Source organism: Coloeus monedula (genome assembly GCF_965178545.1).
Source record: "Coloeus monedula genome assembly, chromosome: 25".
In the NCBI taxonomy this organism is placed as follows: domain Eukaryota; kingdom Metazoa; phylum Chordata; class Aves; order Passeriformes; family Corvidae; genus Coloeus; species Coloeus monedula.
Genome location: NC_138805.1, coordinates 1,680,543 through 1,704,898, shown reverse-complemented (window position 1 = coordinate 1,704,898; position 24,356 = coordinate 1,680,543). Strand labels below are relative to the sequence as shown.

The 24,356-nt window shown below is 50.2% G+C and overlaps 1 protein-coding gene across 1 annotated transcript; it reads left to right on the top strand.

The window, feature by feature from the left end:
• Positions 1-2,415: 2,415 nt before the first annotated feature.
• Positions 2,416-23,895, top strand: MSANTD2 (Myb/SANT DNA binding domain containing 2; the record flags this gene model as incomplete). Its single annotated transcript, XM_082297098.1, is given in 6 exon segments — positions 2,416-2,895; positions 13,086-13,124; positions 13,127-13,132; positions 13,730-13,988; positions 15,660-15,720; positions 22,327-23,895. Coding segments are annotated over 6 exon segments (1,698 nt in total). The 3' UTR covers positions 23,180-23,895.
• Positions 23,896-24,356: the final 461 nt, after the last annotated feature.

The following is a 24,356-nucleotide window of genomic DNA, read 5'->3' as shown; positions in this document are numbered from 1 at the left end:
GCACAGGTGAGTCTTGGCTGAAAAATAGACACAGTTCTTCGCACGGATAAGCCTTGTCTGAGAACGGCCACAAGTCGCTGCACAGGTGAGTCTCAGTTGCGAACGGCCACAACTCATTGCGTGGGTGATCCCTGGCTGAGGACACGCACAGCTCATTTCACAGGTGAGCCGCCACAATTCATTGCACGGGGCGATCTTGACTGAGAACTGCCACAACTCGCGGCAGGGATGAGCCGTGGCTGAGCAAGGTCCCAGCTCATGGCAGGGATGGACTGAGCGCGGGCCCTGCTCCTTCCAGGAGTGACTGCGGAGCTGATGCGGGTGACACGGGCTGGGGGGGCCCCATGATGTCCCCCCGCCCCCATGTCATTAGCGAGCGGTCAAATGGCGCTGCCGGGACTCGGAGCTGCATCGCAATCAGCTGCTCTCGGCCGTAATGAGTGTTCAGGCCCTAATTAACTGCCACCCTCATTTGCATCAGGCCCGCCTCCCCCCCGCCCTTCCTCCCCGGGCCTCTAATTGTGGTCTGGCCAGCTCTGGGGGGCTTGGGGATGGGGGTCTGCAGCCGCGGGGACACTGGCAGCCGGTGTGGCAATATGAGGACACGCCAGCAGTGGGGACACCCCTCTGGAGACCCCGTCCCCAAGGACAAATGGAATGGCCGGCTGTGGGTGCAGCCCTCTGGGGACACGGATCAGGGCTGGCTGTGGAGACATCCCTTTGTGGACACTGCCACAGGAGTGGCAGTGGGGACACATGGGTGGGGGCATTCCTTTGAGGACACTCCAGGGAAAGTGGGTACATACCTTTGGGGACACGGTGGTAGCAGAGACCCCCTTGGAGTCACACCAGCAGTGGGGACTTCTGTCTTGGGACGTGGTGGTGGCAGACACATCCTTCCGGGACGTGATGCAGGGCTGACATTGGGAACATCCCTTTGGGAACATCCCTCTGGGAACACACCAGCCGGGGGTATGTCCGTTTGAGGGCACAGTGGTGGAAGGAAGCCCCTTGGGGATGTGGTGGCACCAGGGACATCCCTCTGGGGTCATGCCAGGGGCAGACGCACCCATCTGGGGACATGCCACAGGACTGACATTGGGACATCCCTTTGGGGGCACGCTGGCTCATCACACCCTCGGGGACGTGGTGGCAGCAGGGACATCCCTTTGGGGACACATCAGCGCTGGGGACATCCCTTTGAGGACACAGTCCCTTGTGAACGCTCCCTGGGGACAGCAGCCGGTGACAAAGAGCCCGCCGGCCCCGCGCCCCCCGCGCGGTCGGGGTGGGGGATGGAGTGCGGGGCTAGCGCTCCCCCCCCTACATCCGCAGCCTCGCGCCGCCGCTAGCCCCTAATCCCGCTAATTAGAGGGGTATAATTACACTCCTGATCTGTTCGCGCTGTGCTGCGGGCAGGGACGGCAGGGGCAGGGACAGACAGAGGCAGAGGGATGTCCCCTTCCATCCTTCCCCCCTCCCTCCCCCATTTGTTTAACCAACACGGCCCTAATTAAAGCGTTTAATTAACCAACCTGGCCGGGGGTCCCATAGGACCTCTCTAACCACCCCCCTTGGATGGGGGGGGGGGGGCTTTTGAGGGGGTCTGGAGAGGCGGAATCTCCCCGCTGCTCGTTAGTCTTGGCTTAACGAAGAGTTGGGGCGCAGCTGGGGTGTCCCCCCCACCCCCCGCGAGCTGCGCCCTGGCTCATCAATCACGGTCACCGTTAATTGGGGTCCCGGGGTTTCGGAGACACCAGGGCCGGGACAGGAAGCGGTGGGAAAAGAGGGGTCCCTGTCCCCCCGAACTCAGCCTCAGTCCCTGGGGGATGCTAATAAGGACGTTCGGGAGTGCTCAGACTTCAGGGGTGCTCGACACCGGGGACAGAGGATGCTCAGCCCGGGGGGGGGGAAGTGCTTGGCCCGGAGGGGCGAACTCAGCTCCAGTACGAGGGGAATGCTGAGCGCCAAGGCTGGGGGGGAGTAAACCTCCCCTTTGGGATGTTCGGCCCCACATTCGGGGTCCTCAGGCCAAGGCAAATCCGGGTGATGGGAGGGAGGGGCTGCGGGGACCCTGCCCTGAGGGGGCTGCGGGAACCCTGCCCGGATGGCCCCGCCCATCACAGAGCCCCGCCCACCCCGTGACCACGCCCACCCCGTGACCACGCCCATTCATCGCCGCGCCCTCTGCGCGCCCAGCCCCGCCCATGACCACGCCCCTTCCGGCAAGCCCCGCCCCCAGCCGGCAGCCGCGCTCCGCTCCTTCCATGGCCGCGCCCTGCGGCCACGCCCCTTATTGCGTCATGGACACGCCCCCTGCCCCGCCCCCTCGCTATGCACCCCGCCCCAGCGCTGCCGGAAGCTCCGCCCCCGGGGCGGCACGTCACTTCCGCCCGCTCGGTGCGCACCCCCATCATGGCGGCGCCCTGCGGCTCCTCGCAGCTCCCGCCGGCCGAGCCACCGCTCCGCGTCCCCAAGATGGAGGTGCTGTCGCCGGGCTCACCGGGCGCGCTCAGCGACGGCAACCCCAGCCTGTCCGACCCCTCCACGCCCAGCGGCGCCTCCCCGCTGGGCGCGGGGCCGGCGGCCGGCGGGGCCGCGCTGGGCGCCCGCGGCGGGGCCTCGCCCTCCGTCTCCTTCTCGCCTGGCGGCGCCGCCGCCGCCGCCGCGGCCGCCGCCTGCCGCGGGATGTCCTGGACGCCGGCGGAGACCAACGCGCTGATCGCCGTGTGGGGCAATGAGCGGCTGGTGGAGGCGCGGTACCAGCAGCTGGAGGGTGCGGGCACCGTGTTCGGCAGCAAAGCGCCCGGGCCCGCCATGTACGAGCGCGTCTCCCGCGCCCTGGCCGAGCTGGGCTACGAGCGCACCCCGTCCCAGTGCCGGGAGCGCATCAAGGTACCCTGGGGGGCGGCGGCGCGGCCCGGGACGGGAGGGTGGGCCGGGGCTCCCCGTGCTCGGCCGCCCGCCCGCGGGTGGGTCAGCTCCCGGGGCGGTGTGTGGTCCCTTTCCCGGAGAGGTGTTCTCCTGAGCATTCTTTGGTGCTGCGTCTGGGGCACCGTGTCCCGGGAGTTCGGTGCCTTCAGGATCTGTCCTGAGCGTCCTTTGGCGCTGGCTGTGGGCATCTTCCTGGCTCAGCCTGTCCTTTGGCCCTGGGTTTGGGGTCACCGTGTCCCCAGGGCTTGGCCTTTCGGGGTCTCCACGCTGCAGTTTTCTGGAGCATTCTCTGGCCTTGGCATGGTTGTCCCCGGGACTGAGCCCAGCCCTTGCCCTGGGTGCAGGGTATCCCATTCCCTGGCTCAGCTGCCTGGCTTCCCGTGGTGTCTCCTGGGTGCCATGTCCTCTGGGTTCCTCCCTTGCACCCGTAGCCTCCAGCAGCACCTTTGGGACTCGTCCCGTGGGTTCAGTTCCTCTGGTGTGGGTGGGCTGTGGCAGCATCCCCTGGTTCTGAGTGGAGACGGACACAGCATACCAGTTGTTTGTGTCTCCTCATGGGGACAGCTCCAGCAGGATCCGTCCCCTGGGTTTTTGGACCACCACATCCCCTGGGTTTTCTCCTTTGGTCCCGAGTGCTGTGGGTGCCATGGTTGACTCTGTCCCCTCACGTGTCCTCCAGCATCCTCTGTCCATGAGGGGCTGGCACTGGCTGCTCCCTGTAGCCCTGTTGGGAAAACAGGGCTCCCAGTTGCCCCAGTAACAAGGGGAGGCACTGGTTGCTCTTGCACTCCTGGCTCTGTCCTTTGCTGTGGAGTTGTTGTGTAGAATCCGATGGCTTCCCTGGCTTGACAGGAACGTGCTGTGGCTTCACAGATCTCTTGAGTAACTGATGAGCAGCCCCGTGGGCTGTATTTGGCAGAGAGGTCTTTCCAGTTCCATCATTCCCTGGGAAAAAAGGGCTGGGTGTGGTGCCTGGTTTGGGAGCAGTCACTGCGTGCATCCTGCTTTTACAGAGAGGAGGTATTTGGATGGTGTGGAAATCGCTGCGGGGTTTGAGTTTGTAAATGTGGATGATGTTTGGGAGGGTGAATTGCACGCTCTGATCTCCCTCTGGCTCTGATTTCTCCTTTCCTGGCCCATTAGGCTCCTGCAGCCCCCCCAAATGCTGATGGAGTGCAAAATGAACGTGTTGTTATTGCTGGGGCTCAGGGGGGTGGTTGTTTCTCCTTTCCTCTTCCCATCTCTTAAATACACCTGTGCTAGCCCAGCTGGACTGCAGCCATCCAGGTGTGTACACCTGGGCTGCCTTTAATTTGCAAAATCCATGGAATAAGGGATGCTGCAGCATCAGGAATGCCTGGGAGTAAGTGCAGGATTCCCACTTTGATCCCCGTTGATTAGAACAGCCTGTCCTGGAAATAGATACTCAAAACAATCCCACATTCTTTAGAAGTTTGGGTTTCTCAATGTGTTTTCCTCACGTGTGTGTATTTGCTGCTCAGGGATCTTTTTCCCTTGAGCACATCCAAATATTTTTGGAGAGGAATGTTGCTGTACTGTGAACCCTCCTGGAGTCCCTTGTTCTCCTGGTGGCTTTCAAGGTGCTTGTTGCTTGAATCAGCTCTTCTGCAAACTTGTGGGCTTTGCCAGAGGCAGATGCATGATGGAAAAATTCCTGGAGGGGGTTTGGCTTTGTCCATTGGTTTTGGGCTGTGATGGGAGTCACTGCAGTGACTGAGGCCCCCAGCCCCAATTTTGGGGGATGCTGTCAGGTTGTGAGGAGTCATCTTGCTGTTAGAACAGCCCAGAACTGGCTCTTTGGGTTTGGACAGTGCTGTTGGATGGAGTTGATTGTGGGAGCATTTTGGTGCCTCCCAGCAGTTTGAGCTCCTTGCAGCTGAGGATTCTCCCACTTTCCCTTCAGAAGTGAAGCTTGAGCACATCTTTGCCCCTGAAATGTTCAAACTTGGAAGAAACCACCCACCAAACAGCAGTAAAAGAGCTCAAGGCTGATATTTATCACCAAGAGCAGCTCCTGCCAGACCTGTTAGATGTATCTAGATTGCAGTACATCGGGATGGGCTCTCCTTCAACGCTGTAATGCCCAGTGAGGGCCTTCGTCAGCACAGTCATCTGGAGCAGCAAAAATGTGGCTTTTCCAAAGCCTTTGGGCTCTCAGTGGGTTTTGGCCTGGAATTGCTGGGAAATGAGTGCTTGTTGAAAGCTGGGAGTTCTCCTGGGTGCCAAGAATTTACCTTGTTACAGGGGTTATGGAGATAGTTGTGGTAGCTGTTGCCAACCCTAAAATCCCAGTTTTTGTAGGATTCCAGGCAGGATTGGCTGCTTGACGTTTTGATGGTCCACCACAAACAGAAGTCACTTCTAGATGTGGAGGGGTCATGAGTGGATTCCTCTCTGAGACAGAGCAGGAGGACTGTCATGTGCTGTGGGAACAAGAGGAGGGAACAAGCACTTCAGAATCCTCCACACTGAAAACAGGACTGGGGAGATGGTGATGAAGGAGCACATAGCTGCATTGTTCCATTTATTACCCAAAATGTTCAGTGTTTCCAGGATTTTGTAGGATACTTAATGCCCATCAGGGGACAGAAGCATGAGGCTTTGCTGCTGGATAATGAATGGTGCTCCAAACATTCCAGGTTCAGCTGGTTTTATAAATGAATCTTAGATAAGGACGCAGTACTGCTTTCCTTCAGAACACCTGCGTTCCCTGGACACAGCCAAATCTTGACTCTCAACAGCCAGTTGAGCTGGAAAGGAACAAATCAGCTTGTAAGCAGAGGGTTTTCCAATTGTATGGCATGGATGCATTCTCTCTTAATTCAAACAGGGTGTGCAGGAAGGTCCCAATGCAAATTTTTGCCCATCTCCCACCATCTGCATGTACTTTTCTGCACATCAGCAGCTGGAACGAGGCCGCTGTCAGGTTGGAGCCGCTCTGAAAGGGTCTGTTTTAAATTTAGGGATTCACATGTAACCATTTCAGCAGCTTTTCCTTTGGAAAGAGACCTTGAGTCCGACTTGGTGACTCTGAGGTAGGTGGCTTGGGGAGCTCTGCGGTTGGGAGCTGTAGGAAGAATGGAACATCTTGATTCCTGCCTATTGCATTCCCAGAAGAGCTGTCTTGTGCACCACAGCGTCCTCATCCCGACAAGTCACGTTCTGTCCTTAATCCTTGCTTGTTCAGTGACACTCTCTGTTCTTTTCATTCAGCCCTTTCCTATTCCCCACGTTCCTGAGCACGGATTTAACCTGGTTTGTCTGTCCTGAAACTCATCACCTTCCCACAGCAGCACATGGAGAGCTTTTTAGTTTTCAGGTTTGACCTTAGAGCCAGGGTTTTAAGGCAGGTCATGGAGTATTTCGCCAAACCCTTTCCAGCCTTACTGGGATCCTGTGTCCTGCACTGGGCAATGCTGTTTCAACCAGGCAGCAGGAGGTTTGCTGGGAATTTGGGCATGGGAAAATGAGCCCTTGCCTTGTGCTGTGAAGCTGTTGTGTGAAGGCCATACAGCTTGGAGACCGCAGTCCACAGGGCACATGGAATATGTTTCATAGGTATGCTGGAACTTCATCATTCCATCCTCTTCCAGCCATCCCAGGTGGCTGCAGTGACGGGGGATGTTCTGGGAAAGCTCAGGTGAGCTCGGGTGTTGCAGTCAAGGGGCGTTTTCAGGCTTGTTTTGTTTTAAATGAATGTTCTTGAAATAATGGGCTCCAGTTGTTTCTTCAATACCAGATTTTAGGCCTTTTTTTAAACCCATGGGAGAATTTCCACTTCTGTTGCTTGCATCTTTATGGAGGGTGGAATCAAAGACTCATCCTCCTGATGGCACATTGCTCAGTTGGGCTGAGAGAGCATTTCAGGGCTGGAAATGCTCTGGCTGCAGGCGCAGCTGGAGAGCCTTTCCCCAGCAGAGACAAATCCCTTCTTAGAAGTTGCTGTTAAAACTAATTTGGGGGCATTTTTAAAATGTCATTTCTTCAGCTACTGCAGAAATGTGAGTTCTGCTTTCATTTTGCCTTTCCCAGAGTCAATGCCAACCCATTGATTCAAAGAGAAGCAGCTCCAGCATCTTAACTCCTGACTGCAGGAATTCCCAAGTATCACTGCCAATCCAGTTCTGCTGTTGTTGGGTTTTCTGTACGAGACCTCCTCCTCCCCCCAGATGGGTGACTGGAGGTTTTGGCTGGGTTGTGGTTGTCCACAAAAGTAATTTGTTTTTCAAAAGGAAAATAAATACCTTGAAGATGTTTGTTTGGTGCTCAGAAAGAACATAGGCACAAAGAATAGCTGGGAGTGCCACAAACCCACATGAAATGGGAAGGGATGGAAAATTACACCTGACTATGAGCTGTTGGTATTTCTTGCTTTAAGCAACACTAATGTGGCGATGGCAGGGCTTGTTTGTAAGGGGGCTGTGGTTTCAGCTGCTTTGTGATGTAAACAATCTGTTTGTAAATCTTGCATGGAGTTGTTTTTTAAGGCAGGAAAGCTGCTCCAACAAAGCTGTCTCAGAAGCAGTGCTTGCTTGTGATCTAGTGTGAGCTGCTGGACGTTACAGGATTTCTGCCAGAATTCCATCCCTGGGTCCAAAGTCGTGTGGAGTGGGTGTCTTTGTAATTCAGAGATCTCAAATGATGGAGCATTGGTGCATTTCATAGCAACCAGCCAACCATCCACCTTCAAAGCAACTTTGATTTGAGCTGACAAGAAAGATGGAGAGGGACTTTCTACAAGGGCCTGGAGTGGCAGAGCAAGTGGGAATGTCTTCCCAGTGACAGGGCAGGGCTTGATTGGATATCAGGAAAAAATTCTTCCCTGTAGGGGTGGGGAGGCCTTGGCACAGGGTGCCCAGAGAAGCTGTGGCTGCCCCTGGATCCCTGGAAGTGTCCAAGGTCAGGCTGGACAGGGCTTGGAGCAGTCTGGTCTAGTGGAAGGTGTCCCTGCCCATGGCAGGAGGGTTGGAATGACCCTTTAAGGTAGCTTCCAACCCCATTCCATGATTCTGAGTTTCTGTTTCTTTTGAATGTGGTTTATCTTCATCTTGAGTTTATCTCGGTCCCAGCTCCCCATCCCATTAACTCCCTGGGCTGTGATGTGTGCAGGTGTTCAAGTTACCTCCCATTCTTCCCTCGGCTTAAATAGATTCAGATGTGCCAGGTTTGCCAGGCTGGGCTGTTTCTTGCCATTCCTTGAATCCTTCCCAGCAGCCCAGCTTCTCACTGGAGGATCTCATATGCAGAAGGTGGGAGCAACCTTCTGTTGACATTTATAGCTGGGAAAAATAAATTCTTCCATGACAAAGAGCGGATTTATTTGTTTCAATCCTTTGTGGGGCTGTGGCAGAGGAACATTTCTGGGATATGAGTGTCACATGGAATGAACCCTCTTGGATTCGCTCTCAGCCGGGGCATTTGCAGAGCACTGTTGTGCTGGTAGGAATCTGGCTTGATTTGCACATGCACGACGAGTGTCGTTACAATCCAGTGGCTTCTGCAGCCGTGTTGTGTGTTTATAATACTCTGGTCTGATCCTTCTGGTGTACTTGGGCCATCCACTGCTCATTCCATGGGTGCAGAGTGATTCCCAGAGGGAGCCGGGAGCGAGCTGGTAGGTTCTCTTGTTGAGATAGGAACAGTTGATGGTCAGGAACTCATTGCAGGAGGGCAGATTTGTGAAACTTGAGCATTAAAGCTCATTTAGGGAGATTTGTGAACATTAAATCCTAGATTGAACACACACATTTTTTTCCTGTAGCGATCTCTGACTGTGGAGGACTTGGGAAGATGTTAAAAATCTTCCTGATTCTTGCACTCTGCTTCAAGTGCTGTCACAGGGGCAGATTCCTGCTTACCTCCCTCTTGCTGAGAGTATAAATTTGGGCGCCAAGCAGACAATGGACTGCTGTGATCTCGCCTGTTACCAAACCTTTCACCGCTAGTGCTGAAAATTTGGGTTCAAACCACTTTTGGTATTTCAATTTTTTCATCCAGGCTTCTGCAGTCTGGGTTTTCCTTAAAAGTCTGGTTCTGTGAGTGGGGTAGTGATGTTTATCCTAATCACAGTAGATGCATGAAACTTGAAGTTTGATTTTCAGAATGAGCTTGTTTCTGAAGGCAAGGTAACCTACTCCTTCAGTGCTCCAAAGTAAGTAATGTTTGAACAGGTCGTGCCAGGATCAGGTTGAACCTTACTCAGGCATCTTGTCCATTTAGGCTGGATATCAGGAAAAGGTTCTTTCCCCAGACAGTGGTTGGGTACAGACACAGGTTCCCCAGGGAATGGTCATGGCCCTGATCCTGCCAGAGCTCCAGGAGCATTTGGGCAACACCCTCAGACACGTGGTGGGATTGTTGGGGTGTCTTTGCAGGGCAGGAGTTGGACTGGATGATCCTTGTGGGTCCCTTCCAACTCGGGATATTCTGTGATTTGGTGACCTCTGCAAGCTGAGCTTTGTCTGGAGGACCATCCACTACATCTAAACTCTTTACAAAGTTGTTGGCTTGGTGGGTCTGGGGGAGGGTTTTGCTTCTCTGCCTTCTCAATCTCTAACAAGTTCCTATTCTTTTCATCCAGTGCTGGTTTAAGAAAACCAGGAGCTCAAAGCATCGAGAATCAGAGGTGCCCAGCTGCCAGCCTTTCTGCAGGCAGTGCTGGAGTCTCCTCTCTAGGGGTCTGGCTCAATTAGCAACAAACCCCTGAGAAGGGTCTGAGTATCCTCAGCATTCTGATAGCAGCAACCAATGGAGCGTCTTCCCAGGTAGCCGATTTGAGCACACAGCACTGTGGGGTCTCTTGTCACGGCACCACACGTCACTGGTTTGCTCACCCTGATGGGACACAGCCTCTTAAAGTCCAGCTTCATTTGCTCTTGGCTGCTGGCACAGTCCTGTCTCATGGGGGCTGACCTCTACAATTGGCTGTGGCACTTCTGTAAATAATTCCTGTCCAGGCAAGAGCTTTTTATTATTATTATTATTATTATATTTAATTGTGATTTAGAAATTGGCAGTGATGGCTGCGAGTTTTTGTTCAGTTCCGGCTCTCACTAACAAAAACCCGTGTCTGCCCTGCCTCGACTGACATCCGTCCCTACCTGTGTCTGCCGGGTACCTTTGCTTCTTCGTTGTCCAAAGAGAGCTCTGGTTTTTATCTCAATCAAGAGGGCATTCCCATCACTTTTTTACTGTACTGGAGCCAAATTCTTCAGGAAGTCCTTATGTGTTTGGGTATATCAGGATACAAGCACTCCAGGCTTCAGAAGCTGTTTCTTTTGTCCCAATGTAGTTTCATCTTGTGTTGCCTGTGAGTATCCTGGGATGATGAGGGAGGGAGCTGTTTGACAATGCTGTTCTTAATTTGGGATATAAAGCTGAGAGCTCCTTTCCATTAAGTAAAAGAGCAACTTTGAAGCTGAGTGTTGTGCTGAGTGGTGCTCTGGGACATTCAGGAGCCCTTTAGGCTGCTATCAATTAATCAGCTTAAACAGATGAATGTGGACATAGCCGTAGGCCACCAAAGTGCTCTGCAGAGCCCATAGCTTCTCCCTGAGTAAGAGCACGTCTCAGATCAGGGATCTGGAATTCCCTGTGTTGGATGACCTCAGGTTATATATGAAAAGCTTGCTGTGGTCTGGTTCTCCCTCATTTTTTTTCTGGAAGGAGGACCATATCTGCAGCCTTCCTAAAGGTTTTTCTCATCCTCATCCTGCAGTTCCTGCAGAGCTCCAGGTTCTTCGGTGGCTTCACTTGTAGAGATGAGGACTCGTGAGTTAGAAATGGTGAGAAAATCCACATTGAGCTTTGTGACTGTCTCCTCCTTTGGTTTTCCTAACTATAAATTAAGCGGGGATAATATGTGTTCGTGTTGCAGGCAGTGTTGCAGAACAATAAGCAAAAGCCTCGGTCTCTTCCAGTCTGAGCAGTCACTGGGCAGTGATCAGGTCTGTTTTCAGTTACTTGTCCTAAATTTCCTGCTTTCTGTATCTGTATCAATATCTGTATGTGCACTTCAGGAACCACGGAGCAGGAGTTGAGCTGGACACCGGCAGGAATAGAGGAGGTGCGTAAGAAAAAACCAGACCTTAGATCTTGGAGATCAGAATAACATGGTGAGAGAAAGGTTAAGGATTATAAAATGTCCAGATTTCCTGAGGTCTGAGCAATTATTTAGGTCTTACCAGGCTCTCTGAAGAAGAGAAGCCTGTGGGTTTACATGAAACAAGGCCGATTTATGGTATTTGGAGGGAACATCAGGAAGAGTTGTAGGGTCTGCCTGTTGGAGACACTGGGAAGAGCCTCCAAGAAGAAAGAGCTAGCAGGAATCTTGATTCTCCAGCACACAAGACCAAGGAGCCACCAGCTGCTTGGCCACAGGTTTTTTGGTGCTTTGGAAAGCCCTATACTTGAGATTTTCTCCCTCAAATTTTAGGTTATCTGCTTCCAGAAGTGGAGGTAACACAGCCAGGTGAGCATCTGGGCAGTAACCCCAAAAGTATCTTGACCTGTAAGAGTAATGAGCAGTGACACTACTGCTCATTTATTTTCATCCCCCTTTCTGTGTTGCTCCCTTTAGTTTTTCTACTAGTCTGCATTGACTTGCTGCTAAATTATTTTGATAGTAAAGTAAGCCAGCTTGCAGCCTGACTGAAATAATTAATTACTACTAGGCTACAACCCAGTGTGGGATCCTCCATAACCCCACTGGTGGGGAGAGGTGTTTGAAGCACATGCTGAAAATAGAGTGTGAAAATAGAGTGGCTGATGGTGTCGGGCATTCCCAGAGGGCTTGGCCAAGAGTAGGGATGCTTTGGAAACAGTTTGTTTTGCTTGAAGGCTGCTAGTAAATTCAGCTGGAGGCTCTAAATCCATGTTTTTTAACTCCTATGGAGAAGCTGGGGCAGATACAAGAACTGGAGTTTGGGAAATAGATTTTAAAAAAATCTAACTTGGGTGGATTTTAGAAAGAGTCTGGGAGTGAAATGACTTTGCCCTTATGGCTCAGTGAGATTTGAGCTGAAAGGAGAGAAATTGGAGTGAGAAAACTGAACTCTAACAACCAAATGTATCTATACCCCAGTCTGAGGGAAGCCTCTTTGCACCAGTGAATACCAACAGGTTTCTGGGCTGGGTTTTGGTTCTAGGTTGCCACAGCAGCTTGTTTTCCACCCTGCTCACAGACAGAAATATAAAATATGCTGGTGTCCATCCAAAGAGGTTCTGCCTGTTTATCCTGAGGTAGTTATGGCAAAAGTGGGAAGGGTTCCACTTTAAACCGTGGAATAACTCGTGCCTGTTGCTGCCTGTGTGTTTATCTGGGTTATTTTTTATTTTGTGTTATTTTCGTGTGTTTTTGTTTAAAACAGCAGGGTAATACTGACTTGCTGCTTAGCGGTTTTGCTTCTGCCCCCAGGGCTCTGAATCTCAGGAGGAAACTGGTTAGAAATGTATCCCTTTGCTGCTGATGCTGTTAAACCAGTGTATGAGGAGCATTAGGTAGGTTCCAGCTTTCTGGAGTTTTAAAAGTTCCTTTCTTTGGGGGGAAAAAACACCGAGTAATTTTTGTAATGATGTGTCCATTACAGTCCTCCTGCAGAAAGCAAGGTAACAGGACTAGTTCTTCCCAAATTAATGCCTCTCTTGAATTCCAGAGACAGCTTTGCCATTCAAGTTAGAACCTTGGCAATCTGATAAATTTAATTTAAAAAAAAAAATTAATGTTTTCTAGCAGTTTACCAATCTGAAAAAAACCCCAAGACCCGGCAAACCTGGGGCATATCATTGTCTTTCAAAATTAGAGCAGTGGTAGAATTAAAGCCACACTGAGGGTTGTGTAGAAAGTTTTTTTTTACCCCCAAGTAGTTGTCTTTTGCTCCAGATTAGGGGGAAAACATGGATGGAACCATAGGCTTATCCAGCAGCAGTGAAGTGGCCGAGCCCTTGGTGCAGGATGCCAAAGGGATCACCAAAAGTGGGTGAGGCTTTGGCATCTGTGTGGGAGGTTCTGCTGCAGCTCTGTTTGAGAGGCTGCTCATACCAAGCCACCTCAGTGCTGTTACTTACTTGATGCTTGATATCAAAGTCTGGGAACTGGGAGCATTATTGATTTGACCTCTTTTAAATTTCAGCAGCTTCACAAGAGACAGAGTGAGTTAGTAAGGAATGCAAAAAATATGTAAGTAATATATATATTTTCCTAGCTGAATAGCTTAGGCATATCCATTTTGTACCTTGTGTCTTCTTAACAGAGTAAGGAAGGTTGGACTGTCTTTGCTTTGGGGGAAATCTTTCTGTTTTCCTTTCTCTCTCCTCCCTGCTTCCCCCTCTCCAAGCTGTGGGCACAACACCAGCTCTGCTTTCTCCTTCTCGTAGTAGGTGTGCATTTTCCTGGCTGATTGGTGTCTCTGACTGGGGGGCTCTTGGTATTTTTATTTTATTTTTTCCCTGCATCCGTAGCAGATCCGGGGATTTTTTTTTTTTTTTTTTTTTAAGTGGGAAAGAGAATAAATCACCCAAGTTAAATCTGAGGAATCTGTAGCTGCTGCACAACTTGTCCTGTGTCATAGATGTTAACGCTAAGCGGGAATGTCGGATATATATGATGCTTCCTGGTGGGTGTAGATTAATTTGGGAGCATTGCTCATGAGCGTAGGGCAAATATGACCTGCAGAAATAACCCCCAAAGCCCTAAACTCTGCCTGTGGGACTGTGTGTGAGTGCCTGTGTGCTCGTCCAACCCCACACCCCTGACTGACCTGCTGGTCTCTCTCAGACCCTCCGCAGGTGCTACAGCCGCGTGAAGGAGCACGGTGTTGGGAAGAGGAAAAGCAGCTACACGTTTGAACAGCTGGAGCAGGTGTTTGGGCAGGGAGGATGGGACTCCCAGCCCTGCCAGCCCGTCCTCATCAACAGCAGCGGCTTGTACCAGGAGCTGGAGTCGGATGGCAGCACGATGGAGGAATACTCTCAGGAGGACTGGGGAAACCACAGTCAGGATCTTCACTGCTACCAGACCGGAGAGCAGGAGTTGGGTAAGAAATCCCATAAATCCCATCTTGGCACATCTCCATCCTTGGATTTTACCTGTGCTCGTAGCTGTCTGACACATGCATATCTCAGTACCAACTTTCACCTCTCGGACAGAATGTGCTCACAATGCTAAACACATCCTTGGGGAGAAAAGGGACAGAAATTTCTCAGTTAATCAAAAGCAAACCACGGTTCTTGAAGTCCTTTAGGGTCAGGACTGGAGTTTGAAGAGCTCGGCAGGAAGGGCTGTGTGGCCAGGAGCAGTGGAGGTGACACCTTCCCTGTCTCTCCTTCCACTCTCAGCTTTACTTTCCCTCATGGGATTCCCTTTCAGTGGTACCTGGGTGTTACCATTCAAACACCATGTGCTTAAACTGTGAACAAGACTTCAGCCTGCTGCTAGCAACACCAACAACTGTAAAAATGTTGCTCTTTCTTATATATCCTGATAAATTGGTATTAAACACATCAATATGTTTATATCCAGAGGTGTGGCCTTTTTAAAATTAAAAAATAGCAAGCAAGCTCACACTTGGATGTTTGAGACCGAAACCAAATTTCTCCACGTGCTTTTCTTGCCTGAATTATTGCTGTCTCTGCCTAAAAGTCAATATTTTAATTAATTTGGAGGTTTAATTGTTGCTTGTGGATTTCTGAACTTTGTTCAACAGATCAGGGTACCACATTCCTGATAGAAAACACACTCCAATCTGAGCAGTTCTGGGAAGAAGTGGGTTTCTTGAGGCAAATTTCTCTCAAGGTACCGCTCTTACAGGTGTCTGTTCCTCCCTTACCTGAGCAGGGTTTTTCACAGCAGAAGCTTTAAGTTGATCAGATCACAGGTGAAGCAGGTGAATTGTATAAAGGCTTTTTCCTTCCATTTGTAGGATGAAAGAGGGAGAGGAGATGCAGTTGGGTATCTGTACACGTCTGTGTTTGGGGGACTGGTGAGTCAGGATGCTTTGAAAGAGCCTTAGATCGCAGTTTAATGTTAAAATTTGCAAGTTGGCTGTTAACCGCGTTCCAGTTCCTCAGACTTCTTCCCTGGGGGATTTAAAAGTCAGAAATATGTGGGAGAGAAACAGTGGGGAGAAGAAACGTTACAAAACGTATGTAAATGATGGCTAATTCTGTCTGGTATGGCTCGTTATGGTGAGTCAAGCTGGGATCTCCTGGTTTGTCACCAGTTTCGGGGACATTTGCGTGTGCTCGGGCTGACGATGCCCTTCACGCTCCGAAGTTGTGAGCAAAGCACTTGGCACACAGCATCTAAATTGGACACAGATGCAGCTCTGCTGCTGCTTCCTCTTGAAATGTACTATTGGAAGCAGGATTGCTTTTTCTTGGTTTTTTTCTTGAAACAATGCAGTTTGCAATTCTGTCGATGTGTGATTTAGCAGGGGTTGGAGACTTGTCCGTGAAAGGTTTTGCACTTGCAGAGAGAGATTCAGATTTTAACTGTCCATATCTCTTCCAAGTTAAAGAAAAACCCAATCAATTACAGAGGGTGTAAGAGCTGGAGCTGTCTCATGCAGAACTCCAGCAGACTGCCTGACTTACGAAGCAACTCAGATTTATTTTTTATTTAATTTCAGCCTCTTTAAAAAAAAAAAAAAAAAAGCCCTAAGAACATTATTTAAAATCTAATTATGTGTTGGAATTTTACCTTTCAGATGAAATGCCTACCACGAAAAGAACATTAAAGATAAAACAGGAATCTTCAGAAGACACGCAGTAAGTAATTTATGAATGTTTTACCCTGGAATGTATTTCCCTGGGGATGTTGTGCAGGAGGGGAGGATATTTGAAACTTCTGTTTATAATTATAAATACATTGTGCAAGACTATTCATACAGTTGAATCTGCTTTACGCATTATTCCCATTACCTCAGAACAGCTGAAATGCTTCACAACTCTGTTTCTCCTTGGCTTTGCCATTCAGCAAAGGAAACGAGACTTACTACGTGGATGGTGAGGACTTAAACCACAGACAAAACCCACAAGAAAAGCTCCTTTCCTTTGGTGGGAAGGCACACCAAAGCTTTGGAGTCTCTGATTTTCATTTTTATAACTTTCCAGACCTTACTTGTAACCTTTTAGCTGGGTTTAATCTAACAAACACTGGAGCCTTTTAAATGCTTTGATCATGCGAAGCTCCCTTTCCTCTCCAACAATAACACAGAGCATTCCCAAAAATGAAAGGAATTGTGCTGTATTTACTCTGTCCAGGGCTACTTTCTGCCAGCTTTTAGGGGTGGTTGTGGATCTGTCTGCAGTGGGAGTGAGCCAGCCTCACAGACCCTTTGGGGTGTGTTGCACACAGGAGCTCCCACACCAGTGGGTTGTAGTGTCACCAGGGGTTTTCCATAGTGGAAAAGGAGCTGCTGTAGGGTAGGAGGTCACCAGCACTGGGAACAGCAACAGAACATCCCTGATGAGTCATCTGTAACAGAGGCTTTGTGCTGTAACTCAATGAAAAAAAAAAATCCTCTAAAAAATTTGAAATAATTATAAATAAGTAAAAATAGAAATAAAATTAAGATAAAATAACTTAAGAAAATAAAAATAATTTTAAAGCAAAAAGAATTAACAAGAAGCTTCCATGGCAGTGGTGTAGCTTCATCAGACTCCTCACTTCAGGTGGATATTCACATAGCCAAAGGTGACTTTTCTTCACGTGGAGCAAATTCAGTTTAACAGCTCAGGGACAACCTGGAAAAAAGTAACTTTTTTCAGTGTAAATGTTCTTACTGCCTCTTTGAACAGTTTCTTGGTGCTGTTCTGGAGTAATTTTACCTTTAAGGAACTGCATAGCAAATAATGCTGAATTTTCTGAGGTGAAGGCTTGGACCACACAAGTCATCTCTTCCAGGTTTTAAGTGTACATGAACAGCTGAATTAGATTTTGGTAAATGAGACCTTTCAGAGTTTTATGCTCATTTCCCCCCCCAAATTCCCTCTAAAATGCAGTGGAGTCTCTGAACTCTGGGGCATTTTGTGAAGCGTGCTGACGATAAACTCATCCTGCGTGCAGAGTGGAAGCACAGAGCATTTTCCAACACACAGATTTGCTGAAAGCTGCTTTTCCCCTTGTCTGTGAGGAGAAGGAACTTGTAAACTCTGACTCAGTAGGTTAAAAGCGGTCAGAAGATGCATAGCTAATACAAAGATAAGCTGAGTATTTATTTATTATCTTGAAAAAATAGAATTTCATCTAAAAGCCACAGTAGATAAATAGTTGCCAAACTCTTTCAGTTCTTTGTGCAGCCTTTTAAAATGCAGATAGCCTAGTTCAAAGTCGGGTTCATCTGCCTTCTTGGTCAAGGGCAGATTTTCAGCAGAAATTGTCTCCATAAATCATTCAAATTCTGGTGAAACTTGTGGTGTGCTTGTGGACATAGAAAAACAGAATTCTAGAATGGTTTGAGTTGGAAGGGACCTTAAAGCTCATCTCATTCCAACCCCCTATTATGGGGACACCTTCCACTGTCCCAGGTTGCTCCAAGCCCTGTCCAGCCTGGCGTTGGACACTGCCAGGGATCCAGGGGCAGCCACAGCTGCTCTGGGCACCCTGTGCCAGGGCCTGCCCACCCTCCCAGGGAACAATTCCTTCCCAATCTCCCATCCAGCCCTGCCCTCTGGCACTGGGAAGCCATTCCCTGTGTCCTGTCCCTCCTGGCCCTTGTCCCCAGTCCCTCTGCAGCTCTCCTGGAGCCCCTTTAGGCCCTGCAAGGGGCTCTGAGCTCTCCCTGGAGCCTTCTCCTCTCCAGGTGAACACCCCCAGCTCTCCCAGCCTGGCTCCAGAGCAGAGGGGCTCCATCCCTCTGATCATCCTGGTGCCTCCTCTGGCCTGCCTCCAGCAGCTCCAGGTCCTTCCTGTGCTGGGACCCTCGAGCTGGAGGCAGCTCTGCAGGTGGGGTCTCAGCTGAGCGGGGCAGAGGGGCAGAATCCCCCCCTCCCTGCTGCCCACGCTGGGGGCTCAGCCCAGCACAGGGGCGGTTCTGGGCCAGGGCCTGTCCAGCTCTCACCCACCAGCACCCCAAGTGCTTCTGCCAGAGCTGCTCCCCATCCCTCCATCCCCAGCCTGGATTGATCCTGGGGGTTACCCCGACCCGGGTGCAGCACCTGCCCTTGGCCTTGTTACGCCTCGTGAGGTTCCCCAAGGCCACTGACTGAGCTTGTCCCAATCCCTCTGGATTCCACGCCGTCCCTCAGTCACGGAGCAGGAGCACATGGGAGGCGAGCAGGCTGCTGCAGGTCACAGTGCAGTTTGTGTGGAAGCCAGGAGCTGTTTGTCCACCACCACTGGTGTCCTGTTGTCTCCTCAGATCCCCAAGGACCCAACACAGCGATGGCTCCAGGAACTCGCTGCACTGAGCAGTGCTGGGTTAATATTTGTGGTATTTGGTTGTGCTCATAACAGGCAGCTTTTTGCCATCAGCTCATGTAGCTATGGGGAGAGGAATGGATGTGAGCCAAGGAGAAAGCAAGGGATAGGGAATGTCTGCACCAGACTCCCTAAGGACCAATTAATAAATGTGGTGGGGTGAAGGAGGGCTGGATGAAGATAAGGTGTAACAGAGCTCCAAAACACTGAAAGGGCTGGGAAAAAGCAAGTTACAAAGCTGGGAGGAAAAAAGGCCACTTGCAGCTTCAGGGATTTAGTGGAGATAGCTTTTAGTTACAGCACGTGTATGACCTGCCTGGGTGTCAGAGGGCAGAAATCCCATCTCCTCTGAGCTTCCAACAATGTGGGACAGCACAGCTGCCCCCGCTGAGGAATGTGTCTCCAAGTGACATGGAGAGAGCCATGGGCTCCTCTGGGGGGACATGGTAAAGGTCTCCAAAGACCAGAGCCCCTCTGCTCTGGAGCCAGGCTGGGAGAGCTGGGGGTGCTCACCTAGAGAGGAGAAGGCTCCAGGGAGAGCTCAGAGCCCCTTGCAGGGCCTAAAGGGGCTCCAGGAGAGCTGCAGAGGGCCTTGGGACAAGGGCCAGGAGGGACAGGACAAGGGGGAATGGCTTCCCAGTGCCAGAGGGCAGGGACAGATGGGATCTTGGGAAGGAATTGTTCCCTGGGAGGGTGGGAGGCCTTGGATCCCTGCAAGTGTCCAAGACCAGGCTGGGCAGGGCTTGGAGCAACCTGGGATAGTGGAATGTGTCCCTGCCCATGGCAGGGATGGGAATGAGATGAACTTTTAAGGTCCCTTCCAGGCCAAAGTGTTCAGAGTCTGTGACATACAGGGACTTCCCACCTTTCACCTTATTTTTGACAGTATAGGAAGCAAAGGGCAATAGGTAACCTGTGTCCACATCCCATCCTCCATCAGAGGGCTCTTTCCCCATGTCGGCTCTGCTGTTGCCTGCCCTTGGCTGTTGCCTTCAAATAAACTGTTTTGAAAAGTGAAATACTACTTAGAGACTTGGAGAAGTGGTTTGATTCACTGCTGGTGTTGGGAAGATGAGCTAGAGAAAGCTCGTGGCTCTTCACTGAAAGCAGCTCTTCTGGGCCCTTTGAAGTCTGCTTGGTTTGGAAACAGCGCCTTAGAACAAATTTTCGCCTACTCTTGTCTCAAGTCTTTCCTCATTTGAATTGCAAAAGCTTCCAAGGAGGAAGAAACTGCAGGTCCCAGACTCCAAGCAGGGAGGTGATGGTTTGATGATGAGGGAAAATCCAGCTCTAGGGCACCTTCTGCAGCTGAAAAGTGAGATTGTCCTGAGATATGCGACAGGTTAAACCTTCTGCTCAGCTCCCATTTTCCTCCTGAAAAATGAATCCTATTAACACTATAAATAAAGCAAATACATAAGCATGTTTAAGAAATAATTTTAAATAGCTGAATGAGTGAAAATGGCATTTTAAAATTAATAAATAATTAAATAATAGTGATTTTTACTGCTTATGATACCTCTGCTTGGCTAAGTCGTCGAGATCCTGGATAGAGCCTGGGAAGCCAAAGTATAAGCAAGAAGATGCTAAACCTGAAAAGCAAAACTCCTTAAAATTTGTCTTTCCCTGTTTTCTTTGGTGCTGGAAGTGGTGGGTTCCCTGTGGAAAGCCCTTCTCTGTCTGCTGTTGAAGCTCTGCTCTCCTGCAATGGTTGCTGTTCCCTGCAGGAGCAGTCGGAGTGACTGACGCAGCCGAGCTTCGGCTCTGGCTTGTGCCGAGCTAAACCAAGCAGAGTATTTATAGTGCAGTTAATAAAGGTGGGGGCTTTGCTTGCAGTTCCTCGCTCTGTTCCTCAGCTGTTGAATGAAAACCTGCCCACGCCCTGCTCTCCTGTCTTTGCCTTGGGAAGGGAATAACTGGAGCTCAGCTGCCGTCAGGAGTCGAGCATGTGTGCCAGTGTTGTGTTCCAGCACTGCCCTGTCCCCTTGTCTGTCCTATCCCCTTGTGCCCAAAAGGTAAACTTGCACTTCCAGAAGCCTCAAAAAGATATTTTCCAAGCATGGCAAAACCTCAGGGAAGCTTTGAATCAGCATTGCCACAGTGTTTGAGTGTAAATGGAAATGGATTTGGGGTAGTCTTGCCAAGGATGCCCAGGGTTTCTCTCCATTGCTTCTGGGCAGTGGAACTGACTCCTCAGGAAGTACGTGCAGTAAGAAACAGAACTTTGGTGCTGATGGAACTGACATTTTTAAAACCCCTGGCACAGACAGGGCTCTGCTCCTCCAGCCAGCCCCTCCTCAGTGCTCTAGAAACTCGGTTACACTCCAATTGTGGTGGAAATGCACTTCCCAAAATGCCTTTTAAGGTCTTTTTAGGGATCTTCTGGCATGATTGGTACTGCAAGACAGGTGAGATGGATGAGGCAGTGATGGATGTGGTCCTGGTGCTGTGAGGAGGGAGCTATCCCAACCTGGGTGCTCGGAGGGGCTTGGACGCCACAGGTGAGGGTTGCAGATGGTGTCCAACCAACCGTCGTACGTCAAACCAGAGCTCTGTGTCCTGAGCCCAGTGCCCTCAGCCTGCTCCAAAGGCACTCCATCACCTGCAGGACAGCCAGCAGTAGCAGAACCTTCCCAGAATCACATGTGTTGTGGTTAGACCTGTAAAAGCAGGTTTTTTTGGGATGAAAGGCTCTGAGGTGGGGCCTCTCCAGCACCACAGGAAGGCTCTGCAGCTCCCAGTTCACTTTTCTTTGAGCTCTTGTACACATTATGATGGAAAAAGACCTGTTCCCCACAGGGATTTGTTGGGCAGGAATGCATCTGCCAGAGTCAGCCTTGGTTGTGGGGTGTCATATCTGCTCTTAGAGGCCTTCAGATCCCTCACCAGTCTGATGCTGGACTCCACTGGGAAGCTGTTGGGAAGAGCTGGTTTTAGGGAGTTTAAGTGATCCTGAGGAACCTGCAGAAGAAAACCTGTGTCCCCTGGTACAGCACGTCCTCCTGGTGGGATGTGGAAGGAGAAAAAATCCTCTTGGGAGTGCAGTGGCCTCTACAGTTCAGCTTTCCAGATGTGGCACAATGGATAAAGGAAGGAGAGTTGCATGGAAAGATCTTTTACATCCCGTTTGTTGGACCAAGAGAGGTTTCCCGTTAGCAAACGAGTTGCAATATCTTCCTACAGCTTTGATTATAGGACAATAACTCCCCAAATTAGGAGTTCTCCCTGCCAGCTAATTACACCCTAAGGGTCACATTTATCCTGGAGGAAGCCATTCCAGCTCGCTGCAGGTGCACGTGGATGCTCTCTCCTGATGTAAACCCCTCTCTGAAACTCGCTGCTGGGAGTGAAAACAGTTCTTTGGGCACGTGGGGATTTCTTCATTGGCTCTCTGGAGGGGTTGTCCATCCAGCAGCATCCAGGATGTGTCTGGGAGCATCTTCTGCTCCAGGGGGTTGGTCACTTGAGCTGTGTTTCCACCCCAGCGCTGGGACAGGCCCTTGGGAATGGCTTCAGGCTCCCATTGGGGTTTTTACAATTACAGTCCTGTTTGCTGGCATTAATTTGGGGATGACAATGAGGCAGAAGTGTTTTCAGTGGCAGTTGTGAGTTTGGGATGCAGCACATGGAAGCCCAGGGTTGTAAAGAATGACCCAGTAGTTGAGTGTGTATTTATTCAGCAGGACCAGATACATGCTTCCTTGCAGTTGCTTTGATATCAGGAGGAGTTGGGGTTGGGTTTGTTTTGGTTTTGCCAAGATTAATTTAAAATTTCCCCATCAGGGGGGTTGTTCTAACCCATAAACTGCCCCAGCAATGTATATAGCAGTAAGAAAAATCAGGCAAGAAAGCTGACTGGGATTAATGTTTTCTGAAGGTTGATGCATTCGCTGGGAAAGTTTTTTCAGCTCTGATGCCCTTATCCTTCTCTCCCTCTGTTTCTTAATTTCCAGGAAGCGCGACGTCATGCAGAACATTATGCAAATCTTGGAGTCGGTCCAGTTGAAGTGGGAGCTGTTTCAGAGCTGGACGGACTTCTCCAGGCTCCACCTTTCTAACAAACTGGCCATTTTTGGCATCGGGTACAACACCCGCTGGAAGGAGGATATCCGTTACCACTACGCAGAGATCAGCTCCCAGGTGCCGCTGGGCAAGCGGCTCCGGGAATATTTCAACTCGGAAAAACCGGAGGGTCGGGTGATCATGACCCGAGTACAGAAAATGAACTGGAAGAACGTTTATTACAAATTCCTGGAGATCACCATCAGCGAAGCCAGATGCTTGGAGCTGCACATGGAGATCGACTGGATTCCCATCGCTCACTCCAAACCCACCGGAGGGAACGTGGTGCAGTATTTATTACCAGGAGGGATCCCAAAAAGCCCTGGCCTGTACGCCATTGGATACGAGGAGTGCCACGAGAAACTCCCCTCACCGCTGGCCGAGCACCAGGCACCCGACCCGAGCAATGAGACTCCAGGGGAACTCGAGGTCCCCTCGCCACAGGCCTCCCTTCGGGTGGACATGGAATCTGCCCGGATTATCTACTGTTACCTTGGCATCGCCGAGGTTCGGACTCTCCAGCAGTGCCTGTTTTTACACTTCCAGGCAAACACTAAAACCTTCAGCAAAGATTGGGTCGGGATCAACGCCTTTTTATCTCAGAACTGCGTCGTAGAGCCCGGTGTCTCACCCAAATCCATCTACATCAAATTTGTGGAAGTGGAGAGGGATTTTCTGTCTGCCGGCTCTTTGGTAGAGTGCCTGGAAAAAGCCATCGGGTACCCCTTAAAATTTAACAACTGAGCCTCGTCCTTCATAAGGATCAGGGCTTTCCGCCCCATTTTCCATCTCACTCGGATCCTGTCCGTTCACATCCGGGCACGCTGGACTTTTCCGCCTGGAAGCGCGTTTTGGGGTGCGCAGAGGCTCGCGGGGCGCTTCCCCCACGCCGGGCCCGGCTCTCTGGCCGCACCGGCCGGGTCCCCGCCGGAGCAGCGTGGCGAGGAGGAGCACCCGGCCCACGAGACGACTGTCGGTACATTCCACATGGGACAGGCTCGTACACACGGCGTTTTCATACAGAAACTGAGGGTTTGGTCTTTCCTTTATTCCACGGTGTCTCATTTGGACGCATCCGTCTCTAAGTGTTACTATGGATCTGACTCAATAAGCAATAGATAACGGCGAGGGAAACCCCAACTCCCGGCCCGGGGACTGTTTTTCAAAGCCACCCTTAGATATCTTGTATATAATTTAGAACTTCACTTTTTTCACCATCGAGTGTTCTCCTCTCTCCAAACAGTGTTGCCTGCAAAGACTTTGGGTTCCGTGATGTATTCCACATCCTTAGTAGCATTGCCATATCTGCTTTTATTTTATTTTATTTTTTTAACATTAAAATAATTCCTGGCCTTTTTATTTTTTCTTTATTTTTTTCTGTTTAGTTTTTCCCTATTTTTCTCTCTTTTGTCCTTTTTTATCATTATTTTTCTCTGATTTCTCTCATTTTTCTTTTTTTCTATTCCTCTTTTTTCTTTTCTTTTTTATCTTTTCTTTTTTGGAATTTTTAAAAAATTTCGTTATTTTCCTTTTTTTTCTTTCACTTCTTTTAATTTGGTTTTTTTATTATTTTTATTTTCACTTTTTACCCTTTTTTTCGTCTTTTCTTTTTCTCCTTTCGATTTCCTTTTTCTTTTTTTTTTTATTTTATTTTTTATTTTATTAAATCGAGTTCCAAAACTCTCTGTGAGAATAACCTGGCAGCTGGGAAAAATGACGATTATTTTTGTTTTCTTGTTGACCCATTGCTTATGGATACAATCAAAGCTGTGAGAAGGGGAAGGTGGGGAGGGGGAGGGAGCGGGAGGGGGGCGGGGGGAGGACGCATTTATGCCTTTGCAGCGTGTTCCTGGTCCGGAGCCGCCGGGGCCAGTGGGTTTTTATTTCCTGGAGCTCATCCATCGGTGACGTTGTGACATAC